Source organism: Alligator mississippiensis, chromosome 6 (assembly GCF_030867095.1).
Source record: "Alligator mississippiensis isolate rAllMis1 chromosome 6, rAllMis1, whole genome shotgun sequence".
NCBI lineage: Eukaryota > Metazoa > Chordata > Crocodylia > Alligatoridae > Alligator > Alligator mississippiensis.
In genome coordinates, this window is record NC_081829.1 from 56,694,430 (window position 1) to 56,710,022 (window position 15,593).

General features: G+C 43.6%; 1 protein-coding gene across 1 annotated transcript in view; it reads left to right on the forward strand.

Moving 5' to 3' along the window:
- Nucleotides 1-710: 710 nt before the first annotated feature.
- Nucleotides 711-15,593, forward strand: part of LOC102570959 (prosaposin) — a 40,923-nt gene continuing 26,040 nt past the window's right edge. The window contains exon 1 of the mRNA XM_059730332.1: nt 711-841. Within this exon, the coding sequence (XP_059586315.1) occupies nt 781-841 (61 nt within the window). The 5' untranslated portion in view covers nt 711-780. The remainder of the gene's footprint in view (nt 842-15,593) is intronic.

The following is a 15,593-nucleotide window of genomic DNA, read 5'->3' on the forward strand; positions in this document are numbered from 1 at the left end:
TGGTGGCCTGTTGATAGCCCAGTATACTGGATGTGGCACTTCCACAAGCCAGATTTTGACTTGTGAGTTGTATGTTTGACTCCCTTGCCCTAGGCCAATGTGTGACAGGCTCATAAAGCAACACTAGCCTATTGCAGTATCATTGCTGTGCTCTAGAGAGATGGGAGGGAGTCTTCAGACCACTGACAACTTTTATTCTTCACAGCTGACCTTCTCTTTCCTTCCCCCCCCCCCCCCCCCCCAATGTATCCCATCCATGCTACCTTGTTTCTGATGGGTTCCTTGAGTTTAAGAGAATTCAAGTTGTGAGGAAACATTTGTGTTTGGATTTTTTAAAAATGGAATAAAATTAATCTAGGAAGTAATTACATAACTGCTGTTTAAACTGAATTATTTGTCCACAAAGAATTGATCTGCTTTCAAGTTAACAACCAGACTGGATGAAGAGATCTGGCAGTATGTCCTTTTGATTTCTTCATTTGAATTCAGTGATCTTCCTTTTGCTTGCTGAGGACAACAAAAAATAGAGCCCACTTCAACCAGCGAAGATGGGGTTTCTTTGAGTGACAGCTGTTAGGTTTGGGTGGGTGCACCCTTGGGTCTTGCTCCTCCCTCAGTTTTTACATGTTACAGATTTATAATTAAACACCTATAAAGAAGGGTGTTGTAACTACTTTGTGTGGGTGTGAACTTCTTTGGTGAGCCTCTCAAGATTTCTCATTGTGAGAGGTGCAGGAGGAGTGAAGACTGGGCTGCTTTTCTAGCTACTGTAGGAACAACATGGAGAGCATGTTGAAGGGCTGGGTTCTGCTAATTGTTCTCTTCTTGGCTTCCTACCAAGGTAAGGTCAGTCTGGTTTTCCCCTTTCCACAGAGCAGAGAAGAAACACTTTTTTTTTTTTTTTTAATTTTTTTTTATTTGCAGTATTGACATGTTAGAGGTTTTTTTTTAAATGCATCTTGTGGTGATTTTTCTTTTTCTTTTTTTCCCCTTTCTAACATCTGAAAATGGCTTGTGATTAGTTTGCATTTTCCTTTTTCCTGCCTAGGAAGCAAGCCCCATACTTGGTGAGTGATGTGGTTTGCTTACTGGGCAGAGTAGGAAGGAATTGGAATGGAACAGAACAGGGAGGATGGGGGTGTTCACAGCAAGCTTTCTTTGCAGTCTAGAGATGCTCCGGTTTTGTTTTGAGCACAAGGATGGGGTGTTTATGGGAGGTTAGTATGTACCACTCCGACTGGCTTCTCTGGGTCGGTAGAATTGCATTCAGAGCTGCTTTTCAGTTGTTCCATTAAACCCTGTTCTTTTTCTCCCAATGTTCTGAATACTTCTAATAAACTGGATGTGGTCATGCTGCCAGCATTCAGTGGGGTAGTGTACAGTCTGTCTCTGAACTCCAAATAGTAACCTTTTTGGGTGGAGTTCACTATGTTGCTGATCGGAAGAACGTCATTGGCTAGTGAACGTTCTCAAAACTTTGGCTTTGGATGTTTGCTGGTAAGTAGCACTAAAAATTAATGCTGTAACTTAAAAGTCAATAGACATTCAGTTGATGACAAGTTTACCCGATAGGTTTGTGTCCTGGGGTGCCAGAATGGAAAAAGGGTTTAAGGCTCTGGTGACATGGATCAGGAGCCAGAAGTTCCCTGGAGCCTGAGCCTGCCTGCCTGTCTCCTCCCTTGTTACTGGCAGTAAAGGTGTTGCTGCCAACACCCAAATTAACCCTTCTCTGGCCCTGTAGCTCCCACACTTCTGTGCCAAGTGAAGATGCAAGGACACTAATTTGACAGCTGCAGGGCCAGGAAAGGGTTAATCTGGCTTTTGACAGCAATGTTCCCTCTCCCTTGAAGCAGTGACCTGGAGGGGGGGGAGAGGCTGAAGAGGGGACTTCCAGCCACATGGAGGAGGCTGGAATCTCAAACCTCCCCTCCCCCCAACTTGGGGGGGGGGGGGTGGGGGGAGTCCTGACTCTGTCTCTTTACACCCCCCCCCCCCCCCCCAGTCTCTTTACTGGGTGGTGAGAACAAAACCAACTAATACCCCTTGTGTTGTCTGTAATCCTAGGAAACATTGGCATCTGATTATCTGGTCCTGATATGCCACTCCTGTTACTGCTTCTAGGGAGAGGCAGTAAATTGGCAGTGTTGCTGCCAAATTCCCTCAAGAAAAACTTGAATCCCAAATCCATTATTCAGTTGCAACATATGTAGGCATAAACAATGTTCAAAATAGGGAAAGAGTCTTTTTGGCGCTTCAATCTTCTTGGTCAGGCCTGTTGGATCATTCGAGGTGCCCCCTTCTCTGACAACAGCAGGACAATAGTTGAGAGAACTTCCCTTCATTTGGGGAATGGAAGAATAGGAATCATAAGGCCATGGCCTGAGAACTGTCCTAGACTTCCCACAAAGCTAACTGGGGGAAGCCAGCCCTTGGAGCTATAGTGCTTCTCAACTTGCTGATCTGGCTCAGTGGGTGATGTGGCAGACTTGGTGATTATGTTCCTGGGTATAAAAATGGGCCCAGAAGCCCCCTAGGGCTTCTTAGTTTGGGGCCAGTGGCAGCTGGAAGTTTGCAAAGTGTTGCCATGATTTAAGGATGAAGGGGGCAGCTCCTCTGAAAACCGAAGAAAAGTTTTATGCTGATGTGTGGTCATGTGCTTTGATGGAAGGCTGCCAAGCAGAGACCCTGCCTGCAGGTCTGGCATCATCAACTTCCTGTGCTATCTGTATACCTATCTTAACCCACTTTAGAAGCAAATGAACTTCAACTGAAAAACCTGTTTTTGGAACAAGTGTGCCCATGCAGAGCTATTCCAGTAAAGGTGTGACTAGACTAAATAGAAGAAGGGGGCATACTGTATGCTTAGTGCGGTGCAAAGGCAAAAGACTTGAAACGTTAAGTTCCTAAGGAGCCTACTTGAGCCGATCTGATCCTGAGAACTCCATTCCATGTTGAGCCAGTAACCCATGGCATTTACCTACATCAGCTGAGGTATTTAGTATAATTTGCCCATTATCAGGTCCTAGATGTTGAGCCTGTAACAAACAGTTCTTGGGATCACCAGGGGAAAAACTTGATAGAACTGAGCAACAAGTCTTCCATTTGAAGTACTAGAGCAGGGGCGGGCAATTATTTTGGGCAGAGGGCTGCTTACTGAGTTTTTGGCAAGCCACCAATGGCTGCAGACAGGCAGCCAAGGGCATGACACAAATAATATTAATTTCCTAAATTTTTTAGGGGCACTGCGGGCTGGATAGAATGGCCTGGCAGGCTGCATTTTACACCCTTGTATTAGAGGTATCTCAGGAGACCTCCAGAATGTCTGAGATCTGTCTCAAGCCTCATTCTTGGGTCTCATAAGAGGGAGTGTGGCTTACTCTTGTTAGGTGGGGAGATCTGAATCTTCTGGAGTCTTTCTTTTGCCTACTCCTATTATTGGGCTAATGTGTTTGGATGTTTGTAACACAGCAGTGAGCAAGGCCTCAAGTAGCGTTTTATATAAAGAAACCTGATTTGGGACTGGTTGTATGAAGGAAGCTTTATGCAGTCAGTCATTTTGGGGTGTGATGTGAGCTGGTTAGTTGAAGGTTCTGAAATTCAGCCACACCACCGCCTACACAAGGTTGCACCATATAGGCCTAGCGTGCTTTGCAAGCTGAACAGACACGTCCTTTTCCCCAGGGGCTTCATGTAATTCAGTCAAATACCATACCAGCAACAAAAAATCAGCATTAGGAACTAAGTAAAACTGCTCTTAAAGTGCAATAATTCAGGAGTTGGTGCAATGCCATTGTTGCTCAAGTTACCTATGGTGTACAAAAGCGCTGTGAGCATAAATATTTAGACAGGTCTGTGCTGTGCTAAACTTCCATATCATCCAGAGTTTGGTTACTGCTGCCATAAGTTGCTGTCATGTAATGTACACATTTCCCTGCTGACTGGTAAAATTGCATTGGCTTTTTTTTTTTTTTGCGCTGGGGTGGGGAGTAATCCTTTTTAAAGGCTTCATTATGGATGCTTTGGGGCTTGCCTCCATGGTGAAGGCAGTATGCTGTAGAATCATTCCTTGCCTCATTGAGTGCTACTTTCCTTGTACAGCAAGACCCTTAATTTGAGGGTGCTTGGTTAGGGCAATGTTCTGTGTTGTATGGAAGAAGTCCCTTTCTCAAATCTCTTCAGTTCTTTACTTTGAATGCTGAGGGTCTCTTTCCAAGAGCCAGGTATGCAGCAAGTGTAAAGCAGCATAGCTCTACTGATTTGGTTTTTGGTTTTTTGTTTGTTTGTTTTTTTTCTCAGAATATATGGACTCACTATGAGGAATGATGAAGCATAATGAGGCAGCTTTGGAAAACTGTACAGAATGTTAGTATAGTTAAAGCAGTACAACCTCTTTATAGATGCTGTCAGTCTGTATAGACTCTATACCATCAGAGAGATTTCTATGCAAGAAGGAATATCTATACTGGTTTCTCCCACCCCAGTTAAACTTGTAAGAACTTCCAAGTGCATACTAGATTTGAGGAAGGGGGTGGAGGGGCTTGTTCTAGGAAAGTCTATCTGCCTGCAGTTTGAAAAGCCTTAAATTGTGTATTTTAATATTTAGCTTTATTCTGCTGTGGCTGACATGTGGCCAACTTCTTCATGTTGGCTAACACTGGAGAACTGGGGGCTGCTTTTGAAACATCTCATTTTGGATATTACTCAAGAGGGAGTATGTGTAGCTTCACTGTAGGTGGGGTGAGCATGTCTTGTTTGCATGTGCTCTCAAGTTCATCCTTATCCTAGCAGGTGAGGAACTACCAGTCTGGCTTTCATGAGTAGCCATCATCAACTGGAAATAAATGGCAGCTGAGGGTGCTTGGCATCTCTGAAAATCAAGTCCCAGGGAAGATGACTTGAAAACTGAGCAAGGGAACAAACTGTTAAGAGACTGAAATCTCTACTATCAGAGGCACCACTTATTGGTTCTGTTTTAGGGATGATGGAACAGGTCCTACCACATGGCAGGAAGGATTGAAGTGCCTTCCAACTTAACAATTCCTCTAAGGATAACTTATGGCAGGGCAAGTAGAAGCAATATAATCTTTAGAAGAGTCTATACTTGTCATCAGAGAAAATCACTAGTAGGTACTGAGTCATTAATCTAAAGCCAGAAGTCTTGAGAGAAGGCTGGAAGAATCCACTCTCAGATGGAAGTCTTTCTTAATGAATATTGGCCCTGAGCCATGAATTTCTGCAGAACTAAAGTTTGTTTTTTTTTGGGGGGGAGATTTTTTAAATAGGCTTCATGGCTGCAGAGATGCCATCCAAAGTATAAATTAAAATGTAGCTTTAATTGTACTGAAGCAGCACCTAGGACCTAGTTAAGCAGCAGGCCCCCATTGTGGTAGTAATGAAAAGATGGATTCATCCTTGTGCGCAAGAGGTGCCAGTACTGTAATCATCAGTTGTCTCTTTATGTGATCAGGGTGGGTATAACAGATGACTATGATAAGTGCAATGAGTAATGAGCATGGCACACCCAACTGATGCTGTTATCTTCCTCTTCCGTAACTAGCAACACTGCCTGCCTTGGGAGGCACGATAAACAGGTGCTTGATAGGGAGAAAGTAATGGAGAGCCCCCTCATAGTAGCCAGGAGGTTAAGGAAGGGATAAAGAACTAAAGTTGCTGTAAATCAACCAGGGGTCCTGAATGAGGCAGCAGGAATAAAGTGAGGAAAGTCCTCCTTCTATCAGCCTGAAAGAAGGGGAAGAAACTCCTGTTGCTTACCATGGAGAAAGCTGTTACGGAAGATGATTCATCCTTCCCAGCACTAGGAATAGGATGGCAAGCAGGCTTCTGATTGGGACACTTGCTTCTGAATTTCTATGAACCTTCATATCTTCCTTTTTGTATTGGTTATGGGCTGGTAGAAGTTGGGCTATCAGGATAAGGTCTCAGAATTAGAAAGGAAGCATCCATTTCAGAGTGAGACTTGCCTCATAGATTCCTTATGTGCAATATGCAGTCCCCCCAATGCAGCTGCAGGGTTATAGCATGAAATTTTAAGTGCCAAACTGTGGGGGGGGGGGGGAGATCTTTCTGCTATCAGACAGGGCCATGCTTACAGAAGCCAATATGAAGTATAAGTGTCAAGAGTCACTGCTAATGCTCTCTTGAGAAACAGCCGCCCTTTAATGGGTGCAGTGAGGACTCCTGCTAGGTGCTATCCTGAATGCTCTAATCAGGCTTCATCACTTATTCCCCAGTGGCCAATGTGGGTTTAGATGTGAGTCTGAAAAGATTCTCTCACTTCTACCTGCCTAAGCCTGTTGAATGATGGAAGGGGTCTTGGCTACTCCCAAGCATCCCTATTTCTGAATTCTGTTCCTCCTGCTCAGTGCCCCAGTGCCAGTGTCTGCTGCTGCTCCATCCTCCCTATTTGGTCACTGGGCTTATGCTGACCTGGTTTTTGTCAGTTCTTGTTTCAGCTTCTTGTAGAATTTTTACCTAAAAACAAAACAAACTTTTAGTAAAAAAATGAACCGTTTTCCCATTAGCTCGAGTCTATTCCCCTTCTGGCATTAACCGTGGCACTGGCAGCAAGTGAACACTACAAGCAGTTCAAGTTCCACAGGACTGAGGCCTAAGCTATTGGGAACAAGAAACATGTTTAGAGATGAAATCCTTGTTCCACTCACGTCAACAGGAGTCTAGCTGCTGAATGCAGTGGGGTCAGGATTTTTTCCTACTAACAGAAATGCAAATATCATGTATCTATGCTTATCCATACTCTGTATAAATGATTTAGGTTTATTGTACAACTGCCTGATACAAAGCCAGGTTGTTCTTGCCACTGTGTAAAGAGGCAGGAAGGCTGACCCTAGTATAGCAATTGTTGATTCCCTCAGCCAGGGAAATCCTCACTACTATAAACAGAGCTCTTACTTCTTCCTGGCCTCCCCAAAAATGAAGGAGCTGGTGCAAAGCCTGTGGAGTTGCTCCAAGTTGGTCCACAGAAGCTTTAAGACTCCTTTATTTTATTTTTTTTACCTTATTTCTGCTCCGAGAGTGCTGTGTGGAGCTTGGACACAGTGGGCTTGTCTACACCAGACACTGGAGTTGCCCAATTAGCTCCACAGTAAACTTCTTGGCATCTACATGTGCAGTGGTATTAGGACAGTAAACTAATTAACTCTGCCATAGGTTAGTACTTGTAAATGCTACAGCAACTTACACTTAAACACTGACAGGGCTGGCTGGGTCATGCAGGTGCTTCAGCATGGGGGCTGCCTGCTGGCTACCCCCACAATGAAGCACCCTCATGCAGCACATTGAGCTGGGTCGGAGCAGCCCCAGGCTGGCAGACTGACCCCCTCCTCCCCACCAGACCTCCTGCCAGCTGTGGCTGCTCTGACCCAGCTCAATGTGCTGCTGTCCTGGGCGCACATTCAAATGTGGCACCCGGGAACAATAAACTCTGTTGCAATTTATTTGTTCTTGAAAACACTGACTACATCTAGAATCAAGTTAGGTGACCTGGTTAAGCTTGGTAGAAGAGAGCCTGATCAAGCAACCGATTGCAACAACCAGCTTGAAGGATTAGCTGGTTTTGGAAGCAAGCGAGGGGCAAAGATTAACTACTTTTTTTCTTTCCCTTGTGCACGTGCAATAGTAGTTCATGGAGAAATAGATCAAGTTCTGCCTTTACAGATGAATATTCTATAACCAGGCTAAACAGGAATTCCTATTGTTTTCTCTCTGTGTACAATGTATATTTAAAAGTAATCTTTTCTTGTTTCTGCCCTTCTCCTTTGTATTTGTTCTGATCTAACTTTTTTTTTAGCATTGTCCCTGTCTTTTTGCACCCTTGTTCACTTCTAATTGTTTTGTCCTGTCACTGATGCAATGGAGGGAGGCTCAGCTGCTGAGAAGATTTGCTTACCTTATGGAAAAGCATGTGGGAGGCTTTCTGTGGGGAAACTTCAAATGACTAATTCTAGCCTTCAGACCTAATTCTGCCCTGCTGCTACAGAACAAACTATGCAACAAATCATTTTGAGTTAGGCTCTCACTGTTGGTAGATTTTAGAAGTTATTAATACAGGTCAACACTTCATATGGTGGGTGTTTAAAAGCTTAGATGTATGTAGTTTTCTGAACACCTACAATCTGACTTAACTTGGGTATTGGTGTTCTACACTTCTTAAAATTTGAGCCACAAAGGTATTCCTAACTTATGGGTTCAGGATACCTTATTTCAAACCTTCAGCTTCAAACGTTTTGGCCAAACTGTTCTGTTTCTGCTTTGTTTTAATACTAAATGTTGATATCAAGAATCTGTTTTTATTACAACAGTGCCACCAAGACCTAGTGTCTTACATGCTTCAGCATTTTGAAAGCAAATAAACCAAAGAGTGCTTGCCATATAGCAGGGGTTCTCAAACTTTGATTTACTGTGGCCCCGAGTGCTGGATTGGCAGTGGTGGGGGACAGGGAGCTTGCATGCTGCTGCCACCACCATTCACCTCTGCACTGCCACCGTGCACCACACATACCCCCAAGAAGTTTGCAGCCCCCTTTTTAAGCTGCTCACAACCCCCCTGGGGGGTCATGACCCACAGTTTGAGAACCCCTGCCATATAGAAATGTCTGATTTTACTTTATTTTATTTTTTTTTTTTGGAAGCAGGGGGATTGCCTCCTTTTTTTTTTCCTGGTTTTTGGAGCTTGATCTCCTCATTCTTTTTTTTTTTTTTTTCCTTTAGGAGTTGAGTAACTCTTCTAGAGTAGAAGAGTGCTATAAATGCTGCTTTAACTGTTTATAATTTTTAAACGGTACAAACTTGCCTCCCAGTTTTATATTAAGTTAGACACCAAAGCATGTTTGGGGGGAGGGGGGGGGGGGGGGGGCAAAAACCACTCCTTTAAAAGTACCTTTTTAACTGATGGAGAACTATAAAATATACTGTATCAAAAAACAAAAGGGGGGGCTCCAAAAAATTTTAGTTGAAGCACAACTCAAAACCACCACAAAAAGGCTTTATTAGAGGGGTGGATGGCTAAGCTTTCAGAGGCATTAAACGAATCCATGGAGGACTAAGGTAGCTCATAGTCAAGATGCAGGTGCGTAGTGCTAAACCACAGAGCTCCTTTTTGGAGCCGTGCCCTTTCTGTGAAAGAAACTGCTTGAGAAGTATTGCTGAGAAGGAACAACGATGAGAAATTTTGGTGCTATGGAGGCGGAAGGAGCTGGTTAAGGCAATTTGCTGCAACTTCTGCAGATTGGTTCCTCTTTTTTTTTTTTTTTTTTTTTTTTTTTATACTGGCTCTAATCCCTCTCCTTCCAAGTCCTGATCCGTCCTCACAACAGCTGCATTAGTGTTGCAAATGTTTGGGCCCTGGATCAGCAAAGTGCTCAAAGCATGTGCCCATATGCTTCCTGAACTTCATTAAGGAAGACTCCTTTAGCGTCAAACCTGTTAAGGCTTCGTTTTAAAGGTCTCAAAGAAATTCCTGTTTTCACTTTTCAAGGATAAATTCTTGGCTATGTGAGGGAATTAACCTTCATGCCAGAAGGAGGATTTGACTGAGGTGAATATACTGGCAGCTCCTTGAACAAAATAAACTATGCTGTTGAAAGTACTGACTTGCTAGTGTTAACTGTACCTTCACTAGGGCTTGTGGAAGTCTGGGAATATTGTAAAAAGTCACATGGATAAAGGCAGGAGTTACTAGCATAGACTTGCCTTTGGCCTCTTTGGCTAAGGGTGTGTGAAACCTTATAGGACAGTGAAGGACTTGTAGTGTTAAACCTGTTTGTCTTCTCTAAAAGCCCAAGTCTGACACAACTGAGAGCTCTGAGCGAACATGTGGGTGGCTTGATGAAGCCATAATTGAAGTCAGCGTGATCCTGCCTTAGATGGATTCAGCCAGGAAGGCAACATCAGATGGGCAGTCCTTCATAACCTTGTTGAAGCTTAACCCTGTTTTTGTCATTAGATAAGGATCTCCTCCCCTCCCCCCCCCCCCCCCCCAAAAAAAAAGTGTATCTACTACTTGTTTGTTAATTATTAGGCTTAGTGGAATGTAAATTAACTGTGTTGCCTGTCTGGAATACAAGTACTTCCCATGTATGTATGCCAGGCATTTTAAAGAGACCAATATATAATTGTAGCTGAGACTGAAATTGCTATTGGGTTTACTCCAAGGCTCTGCAAGTATGTAAACTACTCAGTGGAACTCTTCACACTTCTATTCTCTATCTCCTTATGTACAGACTGATTTTTGTGTATCTCTGCTGTGATTGTTCCTCCTTTCTTTCCTGTTCTGTACATGTCACTGGTTGGCTCTCTGCCATGGTGTCCAAGAACATAATGAGAGGGAATGGAAAGTAGGAGAAAATGTTAAGGGCACAAATGGAAAATCCCCATAGTGTAGGAGACCTGTGGAGTTTGGGAGAGGGGAGAGACATGCCTGTAGGGAGGAGGGTCCTCCCAGCGAGTGAGAACATACTTTCACTTTTTAGTGAGAGAAGAAGGGAAACCTCTGGGAGAGAATGAGAAACGAGGTAGAATGTAAGCTAAAATACTGCCTAGTGATGAATGGAAGAGAAACATTTCTAGCAAACTCAAATTTTGGGAGGGAGGGAGGAAGGAAAACTCAAGTGTGGCTTTACTGTACTCAGTAACCATATAAAATGCTAACATTTTACTCTGACATACCTGCTGGCAACAAACCAAAGGCAAGTAGAGCTGGGCTGTTTCTGCGTTACATCACAGAATTAATAAAATTAAATTGTCTCAACTTTTGATCAAAGCACAAGGGAAGAGTAGAAAGGTCAGGTTTTGCTGCTGACTAATTATTGTGATCAGAGTTTTTTAAAATGTGGACTTCTCTGAAATACACCCTGAATTTCTAAAGTAGTGCTTATATTTTAGATTTCTATGCTACCCTTACCAAAAAAAGGTTAAGTTTTACAATGGAAGACTAAAAAGCATATATATACCTTATGTCTTATTTAATGTTATAACAAACTCCCACAACTCCCTTATGTTTTGATTTTTTGGAAAAATATATATTTAGTAAAGTTCCAGAATCAACTATTTAAACCTGTGCAAGCCAACTGCAGCCAACGGGTGTAAAAGAAGATATTATGTAGTCTTTTTAGACCCTTTACTAGTGGTGATGGTCTGTGAGATGAAAAGACCTTGCCTGATTCTCAGATTCCAGGCTGAATCTGATGTTTGAAGAAGATACAAAGCTGCTTTGCTTGTTTTCCGATTAGATACATCAGTACCTAGTAAAAGAGTAAGGTAACGGATTCCCACAATCTTGTGTCTTACAGGATTCTTTTTTAGACTGCTTTTAAGCAAGCCTTAATTTCTAGATGGTGGCCTGCTAGGCATACAGTAACTCTGAACTGTGCTGTGACCTTCTAAAAAGCAAAAGGCAAAAACCACTGAGCAAGTACATACAGTAGTTGTGAATGGTTAGCAAAAAATAGCTGCTCTTGCTGTATGCTATCTTGCCACTCTTCCATGATGTCAGAATTAAGCAGCATTGCAGGAATACTGGCAATGTCCCACAAAGATTTTCTGTAGAAAGACTGATTTAGTAAAAGCATTTAAAATTTTTTTTCATGACCCTCCTTGACAGGAAAAATTACTTTTTGTTTTTCAAAACCATGTAAAAAAAAACTAAAACCCTACTTTGTCTTTCGCTCTACTGGACAGTTCTTGCTTCAGCAGTTTTATAAGAGTCACAGCAACATAGATGTACTATGGGGTCCTCACAAGAGGGAAATGGCAAGATTTGTGTAGGGATGAGGCAGGGTGTTCTTAAAGACCAACTTAAGATAATTTTTATCCCTTCTACATCTTGGATATTCAGGAGAACTTGGCATATAACTATACTTATTGTTTTGATCATATTTTAGTAGCATCAAGGAGCCCTGGCCATGATCTGGGACTCCACTCTGGTAGGCCCTGGGCAAACAGAAGAAAAAATTGGTCTCTGCTTCCAGGGGTCACAATTCAAATCTAATCCAGAGACGACAGATGGATTCCAACAGGCATGGGAGCACAAGGAAACAAACTGTTGGCCAGTGGCCTAGAAAGCACTCTTTCGAATTCTTTTTACTGACATCACAATGAAAGAGAGTGTCTGGGAATAGTCCAGTCTTCTCTTCTGACAGGGCAAAGAGATGGTCTCTGCACTGAACGCCAAAACTAATATGGAAATGTTCTGTTACCTCTTTGGTCTGTCTCATTCTCAGTAGGCTGCTGCTGCTGTTGCAGATCTCACTGGTAGAATAATTAGGGAGGATTTGAAAGCTCTCTAACATTCCCAACATCTAGTGCCATCGAATCTGTCATAAAGGGAAGCTCATTGAAATCAATAGAGACAATCTGAGGAGAAACTTTGTCTTGTAAGGTTATTTACATTGACCTTTCTCTGCACAATGGCACACACAGGTCTATAATCCCCAGATGAGCATAAACCAAAGCTAGGGAAAGTGTCACTGTGCAGCAGAGGGCTACACCTAGCCTCAGCTCTGAGTATTGCCAGATTTGTTCCTACAGACCTTGCAGGCTTGTGCCCACTTCACTGAGTCTTACATTTTGGATGTTGGGATTTGGAACCTGTAGCATCGTACTGGTAGGAGTTGGTTATATGCCTGTCTGCCACAACCATTGCTATAGAGGAAGTTTAGACAACCAGGGTGGGGCATGTGACACATAGGTGGGCATGTAATCCTGATCCAGCCTTAATACTGACTGGAAATGCTTTGCTCTGGAGAGTGAGTAATCAAAAATGTTTCATGCTGAACAAAAGACAAGAGCATGGACAAGAAGTGGGGCACTAATTGAGTGATAGGATGCTGTGCAGGCTACATCTCAGTGTCCAACTATAAGGTGACACCTTATTGAGCGAAGGTGCCAGTCAGAAGCAGAATTTGTGCTTCCTTTCCTGCCAACTAGAAGGGTGTGCGTTTCATGAGCTAAGTGCAGAAGTTTAACATTGGGAATGTGATTTCTGTTATAGGAATGATGAGCCAACCAGTTTAATAAAAAAAACCCCTCTAAACTAGGAGGAAACCAGCTGAAATGGCTGGAGGTTCTAAAATTGTGGGCTACTCTAGGAGTTTAACAAACCTTCCTATTTATTCTCATGGGGATCTCAAGACCAGCGGCCACTGACTGAGGATAAGACCCTTGCCTCTTGACTTTCTATGATAAGTGATGCACAGCGAGTGATTTACCAAAGCTGGATGTGGAAAGCAGTCTTGGATATAGAGTAACTTATGTGCTTATTTACCACAAGGAGTCGACAATCAAATATGTTGGGTGCTTCACGTTCCGCTCTGAACATATTGTCAAATGTCCAGCGTTAGAACAAATAGCAGTGGCAAAATCCTGGTCACGTTTACTTGAATGAGTGTGTTGCCTTTTAACTTCTATGAAGTTGGGATTTCAGTATTCATTTTCCATAGTACACTTTGTTCTGCTTTTAAGCAGTGATGCCTTATGTTCAGGAAACTCCAACCTGTGTTTTGCAAGCTGCCATACCTGGATTTGACTGGGGCAAAAAAAACCTCTAGCTAAAAACATTGGTATGATAGGCCAAAAACTCTGCCAGGCTCAAATGCAGTCTAGTACTTAAGTATTTGAGTCATGGATCTTTGCCCCCAAACTAAAACAGTGGCTAGGCTGCCATGTGCTCTTGCTCAGAGGATTAACAAAGCAGCTGGGCATGTGGGGCAGTGGAACACATGAGCTAGGGACAGAAATTACACAAATTGGTAACAGTGATCAGAAACCAGTTCAAATCTGTAACATAATAGAAGTTCAGTGCACATAAACTGCTTTCAAAATGGTTAAAACTGGTTTAAGATAAACCTGGATGGATGTATTATCAAACTTAACTGATTTAGGTTAAATCAATTTACTGAACTTCTGTTCCAGATCCTCTCCAGGTTCAAGTTAACCCAGCATCCCAAGATGCTTTGCACCTCCCCCACAAACCTCTTGCAGGGTGGGCAGGCAAGCCTTGATCCAAGCTGTCTGTTCCAGCAGAAAAGGGAGGCATGCTCTAGTGCCACCCATCTTCTGGCCTGGGCCACTGCAGGCATGTGCCTGCATTTCTGGAATTAAAAGTCAATGTCTGCTTATCAATTCAATCTGCACAGTTTAGCGTAACCTGCAAAGATTGAATCTATTCAGCCTCAAGCTTTTTGACTCTGTGTACTTAGCCATGGGGGCTGTGGCGACTTCTGATCACTGCTGTGCCACTGGCATAATTGTGTGGCTGTGGTGGCAGCTCATATCTTTCTGCATTTCCCCAGCCCATTCTCTGACTCCCAAGTCAGCACCCAGGCTAGCTGCCCCAGTTGCCCCCTTCCTTCCAGCCATGCTACTGATGTAGCAAAGAAAAATATGTGAGACTGTGCATCCCATCTCTGAAATTACCTTGCAGTAAATAGTAGGGCTGTGTGAAACGGCAGCTTTCCATTTTGACCAGCGTTTCAACAGAACAGCATTACGTTCCGAATTTTGTTTCGATTCGAAACGGCTGTTCTGTTCCGTTCCGTTGAAACACCAAAACAGTTTCAATGTTTTGCCCATAGGATATAATGGGAAAGGTCAAAACAGCCTATAACTTTGTCATTTCTGGCCTTATTTAGATGAACCTTGCAGGAATGGTAGCCCCTTCTGAGGGCATGATTCCTGGTAAGTTTCAAGGCGATAGGCTCAGGGGGTTCAGAGAAACTGCACCCCAAAGTCCTGAAAGCAAAACTAATGTCTCATGTACGTGGCAAGCCACAGTGGGGTCAAAACTGCAGGCGTGCAGAGGCCACAAAACCTGCTAAGTTTCATGGACATAGGTGCAGGGGGTTCGGGGAACTGCACCTCAAGCTGCAGACAAGCAAAACTCGTGACATGGGTGACACTGTGTGTTAAGGCGCAGCAGGGTGAAAGCTGCAGGCCTGCTAGCCCCTGCTGAGGCCACGAAGCCTGCCAGCTGTCGAGGAGATCGGTGCAGTGGTTCTGGGGCCCTGCACCTCTGGCTGTTCACAGGCAAAACTTGTGACATGGGTGCTTGTGCAACTGTGTCTCTTGGGGCACAGGTGGGGGGGAAACCCTGTTAGTGCTTAGGCAACTGCTGCCTCTCATCAGGCAGTAGGACTGAAGATCCCACATCACTTGCCACCACAGACCTGGGGGTAATAATTGACCACAGTATGAACATGAGCCAGCAGTGCAACGCTGTAGATAGCAGGGCCAACAATACCCTGGCATGCATCAATTGATGCATCTCCAGCAAAACCATTGCAAAGAAGTGATTCTCCTGCTCTATTTGGCTCTACCCAGCATTGGTGAGACCACAGCTGGAGTACTGCATCCAGTTCTGGGCTCTGCACTTTAACAAGGATGTGGTAAAGCTTGAGAGAGTCCAGAGAAGGGATAACCGTATGATCAGAGACTTGCATGGCAAGCCATATGAGGAAAGGCTGAGGGACCTGGGACTCTTCAGCCTGAAAATGAGAAGGCTGAGAGGGGACTTGGTAGCAGCTTACCGCTACATCAGAAGCATACATCTAGGGCTCAGT